The sequence below is a fragment of the Apodemus sylvaticus genome, chromosome 17, assembly GCF_947179515.1.
Source record: "Apodemus sylvaticus chromosome 17, mApoSyl1.1, whole genome shotgun sequence".
Classification (NCBI taxonomy): Eukaryota; Metazoa; Chordata; class Mammalia; order Rodentia; family Muridae; genus Apodemus; species Apodemus sylvaticus.
Window position 1 is genome coordinate 36,888,051 of NC_067488.1, and position 19,463 is coordinate 36,907,513.

The following is a 19,463-nucleotide window of genomic DNA, read 5'->3' on the forward strand; positions in this document are numbered from 1 at the left end:
GCCCCAATCTTACTAAATCTTCGAGTCCAATCTGGAATTTTTTTTTTTACTTGTAAAGTATGCAAGTTATAGTCAGAGAAAAATTAATAGTTTTCTTAAATACATTATCAACTTTTCCACATACATAAGGCCACGCAGTTCTGCATATCACCAGTATAACCTCAACCATGCACACCTTTCCGCAGACCTATGATTCATGAGACATCAACATGGCTCTAGCAGCCCAAGAAAATACTTGATTTCTTTACTATTAGAGTGGAGAAGGAAAGTGAACAGAACTCTTCTCTATATCAAATAACAAGATCATCGATTAAAACATTAAGTACTAAAAAGAAGTTTTGAAGTACCAGGAAGCTGACTCGGCAGTTTAGAATACACATTGCTCTTGTAGAGGACTAGATTTTGGTTCCAGAACACATGTCAAATGGCTCGCAACCACCTATAATTCTAGCGCTAGAAGATCCACACACCTCCTCTCTCACACACAGAGTAAAATAAATCTATAAAAAGTAAATCCTTGGCGGGCAAGTAGGGAGTGTCTCTTGGACTGCCCTGAGTAAAATATAAAAGAAGATCTCAAGCACTGGGGCATTTGTTCGATAGTCTATGGCCTGTGGGGGAAGCAGTGTTGGCACCAGTGGGCTACCTATACTTACACTGTAGTCTTATGTGTATTTTGGTCTATTTTAGGCTTTGTTGTTGTTCTCAGTTACATCCCAGAGTGTCTCAGTTTCTTTTCCATTGCTGTGATAAAACCATGACTGAAAACATTTATTGTGGCTTATGGTTTCACAGGGTTAGAGTTCATGATGGTGAAATTAAAGAATACCTGAGAGCTTATATATTGACCCACAGAACAAAAGAGCAGGTTGAACTTCAAAACCACCCAGCTAGATATCTTTTAGCAGCCCTAGGGCTGGCTGTGTATCTTCCCTGTGGGCACTGAAACCTGGGATGCGGGAAGTATCCTAAGTTTCCTGATGGCCAACCAGAGCTAAGCAGTTTTCTAGGTCGTGAACTGGAGCAAGAAAGCCCAGACTCTGACCCAGGGACATCCTACCTCCTAGCCCAGAGAATCATATCATGAGGGCTGACATAACTGCTACCAGCTATGGTGGTCAGTACCTCTCATACATAAACGTGACCTGGTTCACAGAATGGCTGTCCATTTGAAACAGACACCCAAGAAAAAAAGTAGCAGAAGTTACTCTGTGTGGTCCTGGGATCTTTCTTCCCTGCAAATGAGAGGCCACAGTAGAAAACACAATACACCAACTCTTCTCTAATGTAAGGATAACTGAAGTGCAGGACTAATGAGCACCTAAAAACAAGGAGAAATGAGACAGGGAATAGGCAGGGGAGCAGAGGGAGCCTCGTCTACACCGAGGCCCCCAGTCTACTTAGTAGTGACCCTCCTTTCCTCTTGCTATTCATTTCCCTGGCATTCTCTAAGGAAATCCAAGCTAAAGTTCTAAGAAAGGCTGTCTACGCAGACTAAGGCTAGAGGAGAAAAAATAATAATAATTGTGATAAAGTGCAAGCAGTGTGGAATCAATGGTTTATAAAGGATTGTTGGCTCCAGTCTCCCACAAGCTCTTGGCCTCTCCACCCACAACAAAGGCTCAAAGCCTGCAATGGCTGCATGGGCCTTTAATCACATGACTCTATCTCTCCTCTCTGCACTCCACACACCTAGAGCCTGTTCTTCCCAGCTATTAGGATGGCTCTCACATCATCCACATTTGTTGGCTCAGTCACCTACATTCCAGTGTCACTTGTCCTGGGTCACTCCACAGCCATCTTATACGGAATAACAGTCCCCGTATCCCACTTTACTGATTTAGTTTGAGTACTAGGAAGCTCATTATGCTTGTATAGAAACTGAATCACATCTTACTTATATTTTACTTTCATTCCTGTTTCCTCAGTACTTGAGACTGGTCGAGATTTCCATTGTAACACAGCATGTCTTTATTGATTTTTATGATGTTTATCATCTGTCTCACTCACTGCACTTTCAGGCTTCTGACAGTGGAAGTTTATACTTTCTGCTTGCTGTCATCAGAGTTGTTACCTAGAAGACTTACTTTGCAAATGGCTAGAGCAGCTGACTAATGCACCTTTGCTGAGCTGTGAGCTCCTTCCGAGCTGCGGGCACTGTAAAGCCAGAACCTGAAGCCTTTCATTCTTCAACCTAGGTGCTGAGAATTGAGGGCCAGTGAAGATGAGGCCAGAGAGCGCTTAGAGCAGCATTCACTGGGGCACAGACACTCTTGTACAAGTATATTTTATTCACCAGATCTAACTATTGTCTGGAGGCTTCCTGCTTCTGTCTGCTAACCTAAGCTTAGCCCTGGAAGCCTCTCACCTCTGGACAATCTTATCTAGGTCTAGAATATTTATAGCCTCTGAGACTTACTCTAGTTCTTTCTGATCTCTATCTGGCTAGTTCAACTCCATTGTTCTGGCTCAAACTCCACTCTAAACTGACTGATTCGATCTGTCCTGTCCCCTCCCTCAGCTGCTCCTTAATTCTCTGTTTGGTCTCTAACCGGCAATCTGACCTAATTAATCTACTGGCTCATTCTCATTCTCTGACTCCTTCTGTCTTCACCTGTGTCTAGTTTGTTCTCTCTCTACAACCTGTCTCTGTACAACTGTCCCAGTAAAGCTGACTCCCCCTCTCTCTCTGCACTGCCCCTCAAATAGCTTCCCTTTCCTCTCTCTTCTTGTGAGAGTTGGGCATATCCGATTCTGTAAAATTCATCACTTTGTCTGCCACTCAAGTAGACATCCCTTTCAAACATGAGGGCTTCCTTCTACAAGTGATTTCGCCTTCATTGTCAGGGAATTAAGGTCATGTCTGTATTCTAATAAGAGGGATTAAAGGTGTGTTTTAAGGGCTGAGCCCCACCACAACTAGATACAGGTTTTTTTTTTTCCAGTAAATAATACAATCTTGGGATCCAAAGTGTAATCAAATACTCTGCAACACACTCTCTTTCCCTCTCTACTGTCAAGCTGTAGGTATGACTGGAGTTGGGGCATAGTCTATGTACTATCTCTAGTTATAGCCACAGGGGATTAATCCACTAGAAAACAGGTGAGCAGAAAACAATTCCCGAGCTGCTCCAGGAATTGAACTATTTTAAAAAAAAAAGTTCAATCAGTGTGCATGGGGGTAGACAGTGGCAGAGGGGGGGGAGGGGAAGGAATGAGAGCAGCAAAGAGGGGCAAGGTGGGCATCATGGAGTGCAGATGGAAGTCTGGCAGCTGTGTTCAGTCTCTCATCAACTCTCATGAAACAGTCGCTACATGCCAGAGTCATGCCTGACTCTGAGACAAGAGTGACCAAGACCATGTGGCTGGTCCCTTTGGGGCTCATCAACTATATGCAAAAATGCAAATAAATTATTATAAAATGTGACCAAGAACCATTATTGACACCATGCTGATTATGAAGCAGGTGGGTGAGAGGCAGCATGTCCTGGGGCTGCTTCATAGGAATGGCTCCAGTGGAGATGTGACATTAAGTTGAAAAAGACAGTGAAAAGACAATGGCTAAGTAGAAAGAGCCAGCTTTGGGGAAATAGCCACTGTCTCTGTAGAGCCCACAGAGACTTTCACAATAAACCACGGTCTTTTTTGGCTCTTCAAAAAGTTCTGTCAACTGGCTAAGAGCTCCAGTACAGGTAGCTGCTAACCCAGTAAGAGAATGTTTGAATGCACACCTCCTCCATAGAAAATTTCCTTCACTGAGTTAGGGGGCTCAGGTGTTAAAAAGCCAAAAGCATGACAACCTGGATGAATCCCAGAAATGACTAAACCACACATACTATATAAATCTAATGATATAGATCTCACATGTGCAAATATCAAAGACAGTATGAGAAGTCAGAAGCAATTGCCTTTGGACAGGGAGCCTATGGAACGAAGGTCTGGTAAACTCTGTTCCTTGTCCTTGGCTATCATAACCTCTTTTGTTTCTTCCACTAATAGGAGCTCCTGGCTCATTCTTTGAATATGGGCAGATGTCCACTGATGAATTCTGATCTACTAGTCACAATCTAGATACTTTCTAAACTCAACTGCTGCCAGATAGTGGGAGAAATGGAATCCAGTGATCCTTCCTCAGCTCTACCCCTGCTCAGGCCCTAAATGGAAACAATTACTTGACCTACACTATGCTATGGGACAGGGAGAGATTTGCAGTAGGAGAAGATGGACTGTGGTCATCCGATGTCCTGCCCTAGCTTAAATAAATGGTACATCAGACCTCTAGGAGTTGCGCCCATGGCCTGCCGCCTGTTATGGAAGAAGAGCAGGTACACCAGGAGTCAGCAGAGCATAGCCACCAGCCAGTAGCAGGAAGTTACACTGAAGTAGATGCTGAAGCACAGAAACATGTGGGTGCCCACAGTGAAGCGGAACTCTGAGCCCTAAGCCCAGCTCTAAAGCATATACAAGGTCACCTTAAAGAACTCTTATCTTTGCCTTTACCTGTCCTTGCTTCTTCAGGTTGTCAAGGGCTGGGAACACCTGCTTAGCTACTTTAAAAAGAGTTTTATATAAAAGTAATACAATAGCCAAAGAACCTTAAGCCATTGCATCTGGATTCTTGCATTTGGAACACATCTGAACGTAGAACCACAGCAATGGAAGACGCCTGCATATTGAAGGCAACTTGTTTGCAATGTCTGTTCAGTAAACAACACTGCCAAATAAAACTTTACATGTACCTTAGACCTGAAGAGATACTGAAGTTCTTAGAGAAAGAATTTCCAAAAGCCTAAGCTGTTATTAGCAAAAATATCTACAGGAATAAAGTAGAAATGTCTCATGACTGTTTATCTAGTCTTACTGAAAAAGGTGATTTTTGCATAAGTAAACTTTAGGCAATTTTTAGAAAAGCTACTTATATTTTTTCAGAAAAGTAGTGTTTACCCTTTTCCTGCAGTGATACTCTGATATTCTCCATGGCTCTTTGCTCTAAGGACAGAATGCCCAAGAGAAGGTAGATTTAGTTTTCCCTTGGTAATTCAGCTACAAATACCCAGCAGTGCCAAGTACTGTGCTTTTGAGAACCCTGGCATGTAAAGGAGCAGGTACAAAGTCCAAATACTCGGTGTGAGCCCACTACCCCAGGGTAGCAGGTCAATAATGCCCCATACCAGCCACAAAGGCAGAAAGTTCTCAAATCTGAAGCCAACATATTACTTCATACAGAGAGAAAAGAAGAGTCTGCATATATGACCAGGCAAAGCGTCTTAAGCTAGAGCCTATCCTCGAATATGTAGAGGGTTTAATGGCATCTCAAGAAGGACGCATGAGGATCAGACAGAAAACAGATGTTAGGAAGCAGGGATAGACTGAAGGACACCGCACTGGTAGCTCTCTTTCTCTCTCTTTTTTTTTTATTCGACATATTCTTTATTTACATTTCAAATGATTTCCCCTTTCCTGGATCCCCCCTTCCCCCATAAGTCCCATAAGCCCTCTTCCCTCCCCCTGTTCCCCAATCAACCCCTTCCCACTTCCCTGTCCTGGAATTCCCCTACACCACAGCACTGAGCCTTTCCAGGACCAGGATTCTTTATTTACATTTCAAATGATTTCCCTTTTCCTGGACCCCCCCTCCCCCGAGAAAGTCCCATAAGCTCTCTTTTTTGATCTTAGCCATTCTGACTAGTATGAGTTGAAATCTCTCAAAATGTAGGAAGAGCTTCCAAATCAAAAGGCTCATAGACTGTGCACTACACTGGAAGGAACAGCACTTTGCCCAATAGTTTAAGGAAGGAGTGCAGTTGTGCTGACACCACAATCACAAACTGTGGGCCTCCGGAGGCATGATGTCATAAGCCTCTAAGCCATCATTGCTCTAAGCCACTGCAACCTTTGGCAAATTGTTACAGCATCAGAGGAAAAATCCCGTTTACAAATCTGCTAAAGAGGCTGTATAGTAGGAAGTGTTGGTGAACTTGTCCAAGGTGTTATATTTCTATTCTTCCTAAGATAAAGGCTAAAACACATACAAATACACACAAACTGACACACACACACACAAACTGGCACACACACACACAAGTCTAGGGTAGTTACTTACATCAACTTGGGCAATTAGGGACAGCCACACCATTGAAGATCCCCCCGAACATCCTCAGCGACAGGCATGGCTTAATATACTTTATAACAGTCATATGTTCTCACCCCTTTACCACAGAATGTCAGTGGGACCAGTCTTGTAAGGGTTTCCTATATGTAATCACGGCTACTGTTTCAGAACACCAATAGCTGTGTCAAGCCAGAGGATAGAGTTCTACATGACCTTTTACCTGCTGTACCTTCTTGCTTCTAGCAGGCCAGCCACTCAAAGGTCTCCACCACCAGCAAGGAGAGCACCCAGCAGGGAGAACCACCAGCTCTTTACTGCCAGAGTATGCAGAGCGACAGCTCATAGTTTGAGCATCAGCAGTAATTTGTGCAATGGCAAACCAGAACAGAAATAGCTGCGGCAACAAAAATATGGAATAAGACGTCTCCGTAGTTTAAAAAGCTGAATTTCAAGCAACTGCAGACTGAGCCGCTGATGACTCTCTGTAATTAGTGCATCCGTTTTTATACAAAGAGGAAAGGAACAGTATGGGGCAATAGTGTAGAACCAAAGAAAAGGAGAGGAAGGAGTAGGGCACTAGGCCTCTACTAGAGTGGCAGACACTGTGCCAGGCATTCATCTGCACAAAAACCCTATATCACTTAATTTGAGACCTCAATCTGCACATCAGACTAACTGTCAAGTAAGCTTACAGGCACATGTTGTGCAATAGCCTCAATTATTTTTCACAGATCTTGTGGCTCAGATAAATCTGAGAATAAAAGAGCTTCATGTAGACAAAACAGAGTGCACACATAAAACGATCCTCTTGGCCCTTGGCATTAGCTCGCTTTCTCCACGCACCATTTAGGCAACAGCCCACAAAACAACATAGGAGCCTGCAGCATGCATCACCTGCCCCATGCCCACCCTGGCTCTCAGCCTTCTTTCTAGGGCACGATGGGAAGGAAGGATGCGATCAGGACACTGTCCTAGATGTAGACTGTTTAGGCGGGTGCATATTCTTATGTCCTTCCTGGATGTCGCAGTTCTGAGAAGATAGAGCCATGGGTAAACTTTAACCCAGAGTAAACATCCTTCCTCTTAGAGGATAGAAAAGAGAGGAAAGGGAGGGATAAACAATCCTGGTATCTTCTGGAATATTCCAACTAATTAGCAGTTACAAGCGCGCTTATTATGAAGTGAAGGGAGAGAAGTTACTTTCTGAACTCCGTTGACTTCCAAATCTAAGTCAGTTTATCTAATTATTGCACAAGGGCTTGAAATCTGAAAAATACCTCCTAATATATCTCACCAGAAAAGTTCTTCCTGAGTGGACACAATAAGGTTGAAATAAAAGAAGTAAAAATCCAAGGAATCAGCACAGAACCGCAAAAAACACGTGTTTCCTGATGAAAAGGTTGACACTTGACTATGTAATAGAAAAGCACCATGTGACCCATCTTTCCTCATCAGCCACAGATACACCAAATCAAGGGGAAACCTCTAGTTTTTACATCATGGGTACCTCTGCAAAAGGCTGAAGTGTGCGGTCTCCAGTTTCTCCCTAAGTTTTTATATACCATTGACTGATCAGGCCCCTAACAGATCAATTTCCTACTGACAGGGAAACCTTTATAAGTAAAGTCCTCACCCGGATCAGCCTATCCTTTCTAAGTTACAGTAATGAGCTCCTGTGGGAAAGAGAAATGCAACACACAGGGATATATCACTTTAAACAAGCCAATAAGTGTGAAAAATTAGATTCACAAGCAGGTAGAAGAAAGGGCAATGTGTCACTATCTTTTTACTTCATTAAGAGGTGCCCAAGAAGATTCATTGAATAGTGTCCCTCAACTGTGTTTTAAAATACCTAATTCACAAGCACTCAATTTAACACAATATCTGAGATGAAATGGCAAGGAAATACATGACTTTTTTTAAGTGAGGCTATAGCACAACCTCGCTATATGAGGAGCATTAGATTTTGTTTTTCATTTCTATACCCTATAAAAATTTACTAAACACAGGTGCTGTTCTGGAGCAGCAAACACAAGACAAATGCACCATGTCCCACGCCTGCTTGCTGAGCTAATGACCTAGAGGAAGACACAGAAAACCCATAAACAAGGGAACACTATAGGGCACTGGAGAGAGACAGGTCTAAAGAGAAATAGAACACGTGGGAGGAAGGGGCATGAGGTCGCTGCCAGGGAGCACCTCCAGAGCAGAGGTGACGCCCAACTAGACAGGACACCTGACAAGACAGCCAGGGAGAGGGGCGTGAGATGCAGACAAGTCTGGACAGCTAGGAAGACTTCAGAAACATGGGGCCAAAGAAAGACACAGAACAGCTCTTCAGGACAGTCTGAAATCTCTGTTGGGAAGGGGTGGGTATTCCAGAATGGGGATAAGGAGACCTACCTATGCATCCAGCAGATAAAATCAGGGAGGATTAGAAGAGATGAGGCAGAGAGGAGGTGGGTGAGCTACACTGACCACACAGACCCCACAAAGAACTTGAGGACTAGCCAGGAGGCAGAGGCAGGGAGATCTGAGTTTAAGGCCAGCCTGGTCTACAGAGTGAGTCTCAGGATATAAAGGGCTACACAGAGAAACCCTGTTTCAGAAAACAAATGAAGAGGGGAGGGGAGGGGAGGGGAGGGGAGGGAAGAGGAGAAGAGAGGAGGGGAGGGGAGGGGAGGGGAGAGGAGAAGAGAGGAGGGGAGGAGGGGAGAGGAGAGGAGGGGAGGGAGGGGAGGGGAGAGGAGGGAAGGGGAGAGAAGAATGTACACAGCTATACTGGATGGAGGGCTGTGGACCCAAATGGCAAATTTGGACTCTGGTGTAATAGGTTTAGTGGCTCCTGAGAGGAGAAGAGGCTCCAGGGCAAGGGGCAGAAGGGGATCAGCAGCAGGGAGGCCACTGCATTCCCTGACAAATGGAGATGACAGTTCCTCTCCCCTGGGCTCATGCTCACATCTACATTAACCGTGTTCTTTCACCAGTTCTGAGATACATATGCTTCTCTCGAGTCTTATCTGTAAAACTGAAGTGTATCTAACAGCCAGAATGTCGTACAACAACATTTAGCAGTGGTGACAGAGAAACAGAGTACACAGGTATAAACTCTGTCCTGCCACTTGTGTCATTCAGTTATGTAACATGGGTTTTGGGTATGTGAATGCAGGTTAATTAGCTTTCCAAAATGTCTTCAAAACTATTCTGCCGGGGTGGGGGGTGGAGGGAGGTGTTGGTTCAACAGCAAAGGGCTTGTTCATCCCAAAACCCTTTTGTTTGAATTATCACACACGGTATTGGGATTTAGTATGGTAAGAAGAGTCACCAAAACTATTTTAAATAAAAGTCTGCTTTGTAACTGGTTATGGTGCCCATCATGACCAAAGACAGAACTATAAGTATGACCAAAGTACACTTTCACCTCTGAGGGAGGACTCTGTTGCTGTATCTTCCTATAAAGCAACAACCTACATATGGGTAATAGACAGAGCTAGGGTACAGCCGGCCAGTGGCCTGTGAACAAAAGCAGGGACCACCAAGACCAAAATGGTGCAGCTGAGAGTGGAATTCCCAATGCCCTCAGACAGAATATCAGAATTTCCAGGTGATGAGGCCAAAAGATGATTTTCCAGGGGTCCAGAAAGGATCAGAGACTAAACTATCAGAGTAGAGGTGACAGCCTGGGGGAACGTCTGGAGATGGAGTTGTCATCTTCAGAGCACCTGAAGGTATGAAAAGCCTGAGATGCTATCTCAGGGTTCAGACAGGAGCACACTTTAGGAAATCATCGAATTTGTTCCCTATTTTTCTTTTTATATACGTCTGATGAAACAGATATGCTGTATCTAAAAAAAAAACAAACAAACAAGAAAAATTGAACAGAGGCAAGACAGGACAGTGTTATACACAAGAAAGGGCACTGTGAGCTATGAAGGAGAGGTAAGTTCTAGATCACGTGGAACACAACCGGACAGCTTGCTAATGGATCTTTTCTGAGTGAGAATAAGGCTGTCCAAACTGACCTGGTTTCTCACCAGAGCAGCTGAAAATGGGAATCTACTCACTAAAGTTGGGTGTAGCAGGGGCCAGCAGCGTAAGGCCCATACCAACTCCATGCTGCCTCCTGCTTTGATATATCTGCCTATTAAGAACAGTTGTTTTTCTACATTTTCAATTAGGTTTGTAAGAACAAAACCAGAAGCTGAAAATGTGGCAGAAACTAATGAGAACAGAAAACTTAAAATATTTACTATCTCATTACACTGTCTGGCTATCTCCATGGCTCACAGAAAAGAAGGTGTGTGGAGGAAGAGCGGGAGCTGGCGTTGAGCAATGGAATGCAGGGGGCATCTAAAGAGTCAGTCACCTAGACTTCCAGAAGCACATGCAGTGGGCAGTTGAGCAGGGCTGGGGCCTGGGGAGCAGAGTGGGACATGGAAAGCCGCCACAGAAGAGACACTGACACTTACAGGGAACACAGAGCTCGGGGGCCTCACTGCAGCATGAGAAGCCCTCCACAACAGAGTGTCACTAGCCCCAGTTCCATGACACAGACACAGAGAAGTCACCTGCCCTAGTCACCCTGCAGTGATCAGGCAGAGAACATTCAACACAGACTCTCAGCTCTACCTAGTCCATGTAGCTTCTCAAACAAAGAACTCAATCCTTCCTCATAAGATAGTACGCTGTAGACCAAATGGTCACTGCGGACTTTCAAGCAGTGTTTACTGCTAGAGATGAAGTCCCTCTATGATTCAATACTGAGTTCGTCAGGATGCCCAGGGCACGAGTGAGGAACACAGGATGTTTTCATGACTAGCATTCCATGAACATAGCGATAACAACACAGTGAGACTCCAGAAGTCTTACTACAAAATCAAAATAGAATGGAATAATATGTGATAAAATGACATTAATTAAAACAGTATCTTTTAAAGCAATGACCTAAAACAAAAGCCATCAGGACCACCCAAAATCTCAGAATGAAGCCCAGCATCTTAGGGAATTCAGGCCCAGCGAACGGAGATGGGAAGGACTGATTTCTCCATAAATACGCTGAGTCAGTACACAGCTGTGTGAAAATGAAGATTCCTTCCATGCTGCATATGATAGTTTGCAACCCCCTAGGAAGAACAACAATATCAACTAACCAGGCCCCCAGGAGAGCTCCCAAGGACCAAGCAACCAAACAAGGAGTACACATGGCTCCAGCTGCATATGTAGCAGAGGACAGCCTTGTCAGGCATCAATGGGAGGAGAGGTCCTTGGTCCTAAAAGGTTCGATAGATGTCCTAGTGTAGGGGAATTGAGGGTGGGGAAGTGGGAGTAGGTGGGTTAAGGAACACCCTCATAGAATCAGGGGGAGGGGGGGAGGGGGTAGCATGTTTCCAGGAGGGAGGAAACTGGGAAAGGGGATAACATTTGAAATGTAAATAAAGAAGATATCCAATAAAAAATTAAAAAAAATAAATAAAAATACTAAATGGAAAATTCCAGGAAAAAAAGAACCTGAAATTTCATAAATGTTACAAAACTATAAATAAAACTTATGGCAAACGAATTCATTCTGAATCAGGAGAGGTTTCTCTTCCCACAGAGAACTCAGAGGGGATAAACACATAAAGGAAAATATTGATGAATGTAAATGAGCAAAGCTCTTTAACTTCTGTCTATAAAAAGAGACCATAAGGTATAAAAGCAAATGATAACCTGGGGGAATATTTATAGAGCCCTGCAGTGCACTGAGGTCCACAGAGCTCTATGAAACCAACAAGATACAACAGTAGCATCGCAAAAATCAGGGAGGGAAATAAAACCTTCTCAAAGTCTATATCTTAGAGATGGCATCCGAGGGAGAAATTCAAAGCTTTTTAAATAAAATAAAAAGGGATTTAAGAGCTTGTGGTCTGAAGAGAGCTGCAGCAGATAATCACTGGCGCTAGGTGAGCTGGGTAAGCTGAGCGCTAGGTGAGCTGGGTAAGCTGTAGCAGATAGTCATCACTGGCGATAGGGGAGCTGGACAAACCGAGCACTCTGCTTAGCAGCCAGCCATCAGAAACAGTGCAGGTGTCAAAGGGAAACACAGAAGACAGGCACAGAGGCCTGGCGTCAAAGAACCAAGCCTCGGGCATGTCACATTCCACACACAGCTGATCCTCTGGGCTCTTGCTGTCCAGAATCACTGCGCACCACAGCTAAGAGACCAGGAAAATGTTAAGGCCTCATTTCTACATTTTTCAGAGTAACAACATTTCCCAAAGTGCTAAGAAAAAAATAAATAAATAAAAACTGTGAATTCCAATAGCTTTGTTGGGAAAGACTCCAAGTTATTTGTAAGGAGGCCATATTCCCTTGCAGAGAGGCCATATTGGTCTTTTTAACCACCCGACTCTCAATGACCCCTTCCCTCCTCATGCAAAGCCGTTAGCCAGGGTATGTCTGAGAAGACAGCTTTTCATGGCCTTGACCCAGACATCAGAGTCATAATTATAACCACTGTACCCTTTCAATGTCTCCATGAATGCCTTCCTAATGCTGTTACCACAACTCAGGAGACAATGAGACTACTGTGGCTTTGGGGCTTGGTGGCATTCATGAGTGCAGGCTTTAGTGAGAAACAGGCTACCACAGTCAGGAACACAGCTCCTCCGAAAAGACTCAGGTAATGCAAGATCCACAAGACCACTGTCTGAGAAAGTGAAACCTTCCTAGGCAGCTACGCGACACTGGCGCTTTATTATCCCTGTGCAATGGCCTACATTCCTTGTTTCTCTCTTTGTCTGTTTAGTGATTGAACCTAACGTCTCATCCATGCGAGGCAAGTACTCTACCACTGAGGACGCCCAACCCGGCATATTTTTAATCTTGATTATGACTGTCTTTTTTAAGAAAGTACTGTCCATGGCTGTGGCCTTGGTTCAATATCCCCCAAGTCCCTGACTCTAGTTCTAATGACTCACAACCAAGCATTCAGCCTTTTCCACTAAGCCCCTCAAGCTCAGTCTGATTCCTACCAAGGAAACAACAGCAGGACTTACTCCCGGGACATACACCCAACAGAAGCCAGACATGACAGACACATCATCACCTAAGCTCCAGAATTAGAATCACCATGGAACTTACTTTAGTCTGTTCAGTAAACCCTAATTCTTATGTCTAATTATGCTGCAATAACAATATATTAAGAAATTTTATTAACCTTTTAACATGGACAAGTATCTCCCACCAACTGAAGTTTCTAATTAAATCAAAACTTTGTAAGACCTTGTATAGTTTCGCTGCCCGTGTTTCTCAATGCCTTTCCTCTGTGAAGCCCATACCAGAAGGTGTTGTGGATGCTCTGTGCCTGACCCTTGACCCTCAGGCTTCTGAGCTCTCCATATCTAGACACTTACCTTCAAGTACATACCTGCGTTCGTGTTATCCCACCTAGATGATGACCTTTTGAAACAGGAACTGATCCTTTTTTTAATTAGATATTTTCTTTATTTACATTTCAAATGTTATCTGTTTTCCTTGTTTCCCCTCCGAAAACCCCCTATCCCATCCCTCCTTCCCCTGTTCATCAACCCTCCCACTCCTACTTTCCTGTCCTGGCATTACCCTACACTGGGGCATCAAGCCTTTGCAGGACCAAGGGCCTCTCCTCTCACTGATGTCCAATAAGGCCATACTCTGCTACATATGTGGCTGGATCCATGGTTGCCTCCATATGTACTCTTTGGTTGATGGCTTAGTCCCTGGGAGCTCTGGGGGTACTGGTTGATTCATATTGTTGTTCCTCCTATGGGGCTGCAAACCCCTTTAGCTTTGGGGACCCTGTGCTCAGTACACTGGTTGGCTGTGAGCCTCCACTTCTGTATTTGTCAGGCACTGGCAGAGCCTCTCAGGAGATAGCTATATCAGGCTACAGGAACTGATCCTTATGGCCTTGTTGTACCTAGAACCCACCTTCACAGCTCATACACACAGGAATTCATACTGTTTATATTTTAGGCTAAGCCCTAACAGTAAAAACCCTGAGGTAGCTTTGATATAAAAACATCAATTCAAAAAATCAGGCCAGGTGCCACCACAGTTATCCTTACAGTCAGGCTCAAGGTGAGATAGAACTTTCCAGAACCAAACACTAACAGCTTACTTCCTCCAGCAGTCTGCCTCTCCCTGCTTATGCTGTACGCTCACATATCTCAGAAGGGCTTATGCAGAGCATGTTGCAGGGAGGCACTGCTTAGCCCTGGTGAGAAATTAGAAAGACATTCTTTCAGAGTATACATCCTCCAAAGTATAGTGCTTTCCTGCTACACAGGATAGGACAGACTCTGGTGGCCTTGGCTTACCAGCTTCCAGCCATACACTTACAGGCCACTGGGGCTTAGGAACTCACCATCAGATGTGTGAAGGAGCTTGTGACTTTTCAATGTCCCCTTGGATTTGAATTTCTTGCCACACATGTCACAGAGGTGGGTCTTCTCAGTGCTGTGACGATTCATATGAGCTTTGAGGTTGCTCTTGCTACGAGTTGCATATTCACACAAAGAACATTTGAAGGGCTTCACACCTACCAAGGAGAGATGCAGAGCTGTACATTTACACGCGTCTGTGCACACATAGGTGGAGCTCCGGATGAGCAGGTCACACCATATAAAACATCCATCTGAACAGAGTAATACAGTTGCTTCCTCCCAACATGTCCACACTTCCCCTATCTGACCTAGCTTATCTTGTTCCACCTTATAGAAATACTGCAGAAGTTGAGGTCCCCAAGCCTGTGCGTTCTGACATTTCTAGTTGCCTATCAACATTCTGCAATCCTACAGCTCCCTCCTGCTGAAATGCTCTTGCATACCACAGTGAGTTTATCACCTCTGCTCTCCCTACAGTCTGGTAACTCCCTGAAGACAGACACCCTGCTCAACTTACAAAGCAGTCATTAAATCAACTGAACTGAGTTAAGCTAAATAAAATTAAAGACCACATCATTCATTGCAAAAATCAATGGGATCAGGTACTCAGGGTCAAGCCTGGAAGAACACTCCTATAACATAAACAGAGCCACACAACACTGGATGCTCTCTGCATGCCGAAGGCTCACCCTGAACTATGCCCAAGCTATTGTGCCTACTCCAGTCATCTTGCTTTCACCCACCCAGCCAGTATCAGAGCAGCTGTCGTGGTTCATCTCAGATGCATGTCTTGACCTCTTCGAACTGTTAGAACCTCTGAGCACCTGCCTGCCGTGTGAATGAAGTTCCTCACGTGTGATCAACACCTATGACTGTGGACAGTCCCGAGCACTTCTCTTTATGCTGCCCCTTCTTGTGAGTCTTCATGCTTATCTCTCGCATTTGCCTACTGTTGCTCTTGTCCCATGTTTTATTTTGGGAGTGAGCCAGGAGAAAGAATACTCACGGTGTAATGCAGTGATTAGCTCAAAGCCTCCCGAACACTGCAATGTGGGTAAGCAGGCTTTTCTTTATCCTTTATTATTTCATCATTATAGAGAAATTCAAGTGAAAAAGAGCAGGCCATGACACTCCAACCTAAAAGAGCAGCCTTTTATTTCCTAAACCTTTATCAGAATTTAGAAGGTTTTCAAAATAAGAGATTTCTTCCAAAGCTCAATATGGAATATTAACAGCCCGTCTCCTGTGAATGCATGGTGTTGGCTATACATTTAGCCTGAACACACACTGAGTCTGCTTCTGAGGGATGTAGCAAACCATCTCACTGATGCCTGCATCAAATCTCAAGGCAGTTTCTAGTTGTGTTTCATGGGTAAGTGACCGGAAGGTGGAATGTTTGTCCCAGGCTGCATCACATGCATAGAGAGGGAAGACTGCACATGCTCTCCCACTGCAGACCTCTGTCTGCCACGCAGCATTATCCCCCAGGGAACAGATTTATGATACTCAGGCTGTCCTCTCCCTGAATCCCCATGAGCGTCAGGGTCTTGGTTCTGCCTCTGACCACTCCAAGATGATTCCCATGAGCACCATTCTAAACCAGTCTCCACACAAAGGCTTCTGCCTCCTTCTCTACTGAGGAGTAAACTCCTAGCAATGAACTCCTTCAATGCACTCAGAAAATAATATGTAAGTATTCATCTTGCCCCCGCTGTCAACCTCTCCTTTCTTGCCTCCACACTGCAGGTATCACTTTCTCTTAATGTGAGTCAGTACAGATGTAAAGAACTGAGATTTAGAATCATGCAGCATGGGTCCAAATGCCAGTTCCCACTACTTGTTTGCTGTGCGACAAAGCATGTAACTTTTAGTGCCTTGCGGTTCTCACTGTTAAAGCTAACAAGTCCCTGAATGCACTAGTGTATCATGAGCAAGCCGAAAGAAAGTACACTGCCTGGGTCCACAGTGCTTAGTAAGTGCTGGCCAACAAGAGAACATCTTGTAGTCTCAGCACTGCACCTCGGTCCTTCTGCCTTCTCCCTTCACTGATGTGGGAGCCTCTCTGCCCATATGCAGAATAATTGGCCATTTTTCTTCCACTGACCTGATAGTCCTGCATATAGTGGTCAGGCTCCTGACAAGCAGGAAGTAACTAGTCCACAGGACTAGCAGGGCGCTTTGCCGCTTGCACCTTCCTCATTCCCAGGGGCCCAACATTCTCCTCTAGTGGCAGAGAATAAGGTCGATGTCAGAAGGCTCTTGACTTCTAGCTTGTCAGAATCTTGGCAAGGGGCTGTCCAACACTTCCGTTCCTGGTCAAGCCCCCTGAGCCCAGGAGCCCCTATGCTTCTCTGGCCTGCGACATTTCTGCTCAACCTTCCACTTCCCAATCCTCTCTCTACAGTACCAACAGTGATGCTCCACACTGCAGAAATGTCAAGCCTGCCGCTGCCCTCTTTACTGCCAATCCTTCACAGTTCCATTGAGTTTCAGTGCCAGGTACATACAGAGCAGAGTCATGGACGCTGCAACTGCCCAGAGAACGTTGCTTTCCTGTTCTCAGAACACTAGTTAACCAGAAAGCAAAGTACAGTGATCCAATTCACTCCAGTTATAACCAGAGCTTGGAGGTGGGAACACCTCCACTAACCACAACTGCAACTGCAATTAAAGTCATGATCTTAACTCTCTGATCTCCATTGGCTATGAGTTATATATCTACATGCTAAAGAAATCCCAGCAGCGGGGCTTGTAAAGGTAAATTCTCTCCTTAGTTAGTCCCAAAATAATGCACACAGCACAAAATTAAATGGATTCCAGACAGAAAGACAACTCACCCTCATGAGCCCAGATGTGCCGCTGAAGGTCTGAGCCATTCTTCATGAAGTAGAAGTCACAGTACGGGCACTTCATGGCTCGCTTTCCAATGAGCCCTTTGAGCTGGACTCTCCTCCCAAGGACCTCAGAGATGGTATTCATGGAGACCTCTGTCAGAAAAGCCGGGTAGTAATCAGAGAGGACAAGACACTTTGCTCTTCAGGTGACAGTTAAATAAATTTCAGTGGAGCACCTGCATGCCTAAGAAATGTCTATCAGGTGCCTCCTTGGTGTCATGCGACAGCCTTTTTAAAGAAAAGCAAACTCAAATCTGATCGAGCCATGATCTAAGAACCTGTAAACCTGCAGTATGAAGAACGGGGAAACCACTGCAAAGCAATGACCAGACAAATATGACGCATGGGCTTTTCATAGGAAAAGTAACTCAGTTTCTCTCAGAAGTCACTGGTGTGGAAAACAGACAGAAAGTAGTAAATACTAAAATATTGCAGCTTGATTCAAACAAACTGTACAAAAAAAAATCTTAGATTACTTCGGGATGCTTTAAATGACCATACATAATAATATCCTAGGATACAGTAAGAATCATGGTTAGCGCTGCTTTTTATAGGTCACACAGAGGTCATGCTAAGCAAAATCATTATTTATTGAGATTACCTGTAAAGTCTTTAATAAGAAAATTCAATGAGATAAACTTTAAAATATTCTAGAAGAAAGTCCATGTGTAGACACAGCAAAGAGCTTGGAAATGTAGAAGCATGTGGAAGCTGAGGTTTGCACACACGGGGTCCTTGTATAATTCACGATCAAAGGTCAATGCTCTTAAATGATGCGGTGCTGTCAGCTCACACTGGAGTTACACAGAACAAATGGCACAAGCCATGCGCTCCCACACTGACAAAGGTTCAAGGCTCCCCAAGTCCCCAGCTAAAACTGTCAGTGCCCTTTGCTCTTCACAGAGTAGTCCACTCTCTTTTATCAAAGGCACATACAAATTTGTAGCCAAGAAGAGACAGGGATCAAGAAGGAGGTATATCTGGCTTGCCACTTCCTTAAATAACAGAGAGAACCCAGGTCCGCTCTGCCTGCTCTATTCAGTATGACAATGGAGTCTGACAATAAGATCTACCACAAAGAGCACATGGTAGTAAAGCTGACATCTCCTGGAGGGTCAGAGGTCAGCATACCTACCATAGTACAGGATGGGGCAAGGCCAACACAGGGCTTCCCTAAGGCAAGAACATCTCAAATACTGAATTCATTCAAGCCTCCCTCTTCATTCTAAGCTAGTACTGCTTACTACAGTGTTATTTTTTTATTAAAGATTTATTTATTTATTATATATAAGAACACTGTAGCTGTCCTGAGACACCCCAGAAGAGAGCATCAGGTTTTGTTACAGATGGCTGTGAGCTGGGATTTGAACTCAGGACCTTTGGAAAAGCAATCGGTGCTCTTAACCACTGAGCCATCTCTCCAGACCCCAGTATTAGGTTTTAAAATAAACATAAGTATTCAAAAATTTATCTTTTATTTAAATTCATAAGCTTACCTGGATGATTAGTCTTGATATGTGACTTTATCAATCGGTCTTCTGAAAAAGATTTTTCACATACAGGACAAGAATAATTCCTTTTGTCCTTAATAAAAAAAATAAAAAGAAAAAATAAAACAATTAACTATCTTAAGTCTAGGTTCAGTAGAAAATTAACTTTTATCATCACTATCATCATAGCCAAACACAATCATCATCAGCACCAGTACCAACATACACCATTACCACTATCATCAAACAATATCACCACTATCACCATTATCAAACACCATCACGAATACCACCACCACCATCACAGATACCACCACAACCATCATCAACATGGTTTCCTCCACTATTAACACTGTCAACACAACCATCATCATGGGCATTATCACAATCATCATCAATACTATTGCCCCTCAACAACCAGAAGCAAAGGCTTCATCAAAGACAGACATCCACACATCCTTCCAAGCACATCATATACAGCCACCCAGTCCTACACAGCCTGTGGAGGGTTTTGATGCGAGAACTCTAAGAAGGTAGAAAGGACAGCCAAGAAGCTCTAGCG

General features: G+C 44.2%; 1 protein-coding gene across 3 annotated transcripts in view; it reads right to left on the reverse strand.

The window, feature by feature from the left end:
* Positions 1-19,463, reverse strand: part of Zfat (zinc finger and AT-hook domain containing) — a 196,369-nt gene that overhangs the window by 73,337 nt on the left and 103,569 nt on the right. For all 3 annotated transcript variants that reach the window (XM_052161180.1, XM_052161181.1, XM_052161182.1), the window contains exons 8-10: positions 18,908-18,995; positions 17,355-17,504; positions 14,499-14,672 (exon numbers count right to left, since the gene is read on the reverse strand). In XM_052161180.1, the coding sequence (XP_052017140.1) occupies positions 14,499-14,672; positions 17,355-17,504; positions 18,908-18,995 (412 nt within the window). The remainder of the gene's footprint in view (positions 1-14,498; positions 14,673-17,354; positions 17,505-18,907; positions 18,996-19,463) is intronic.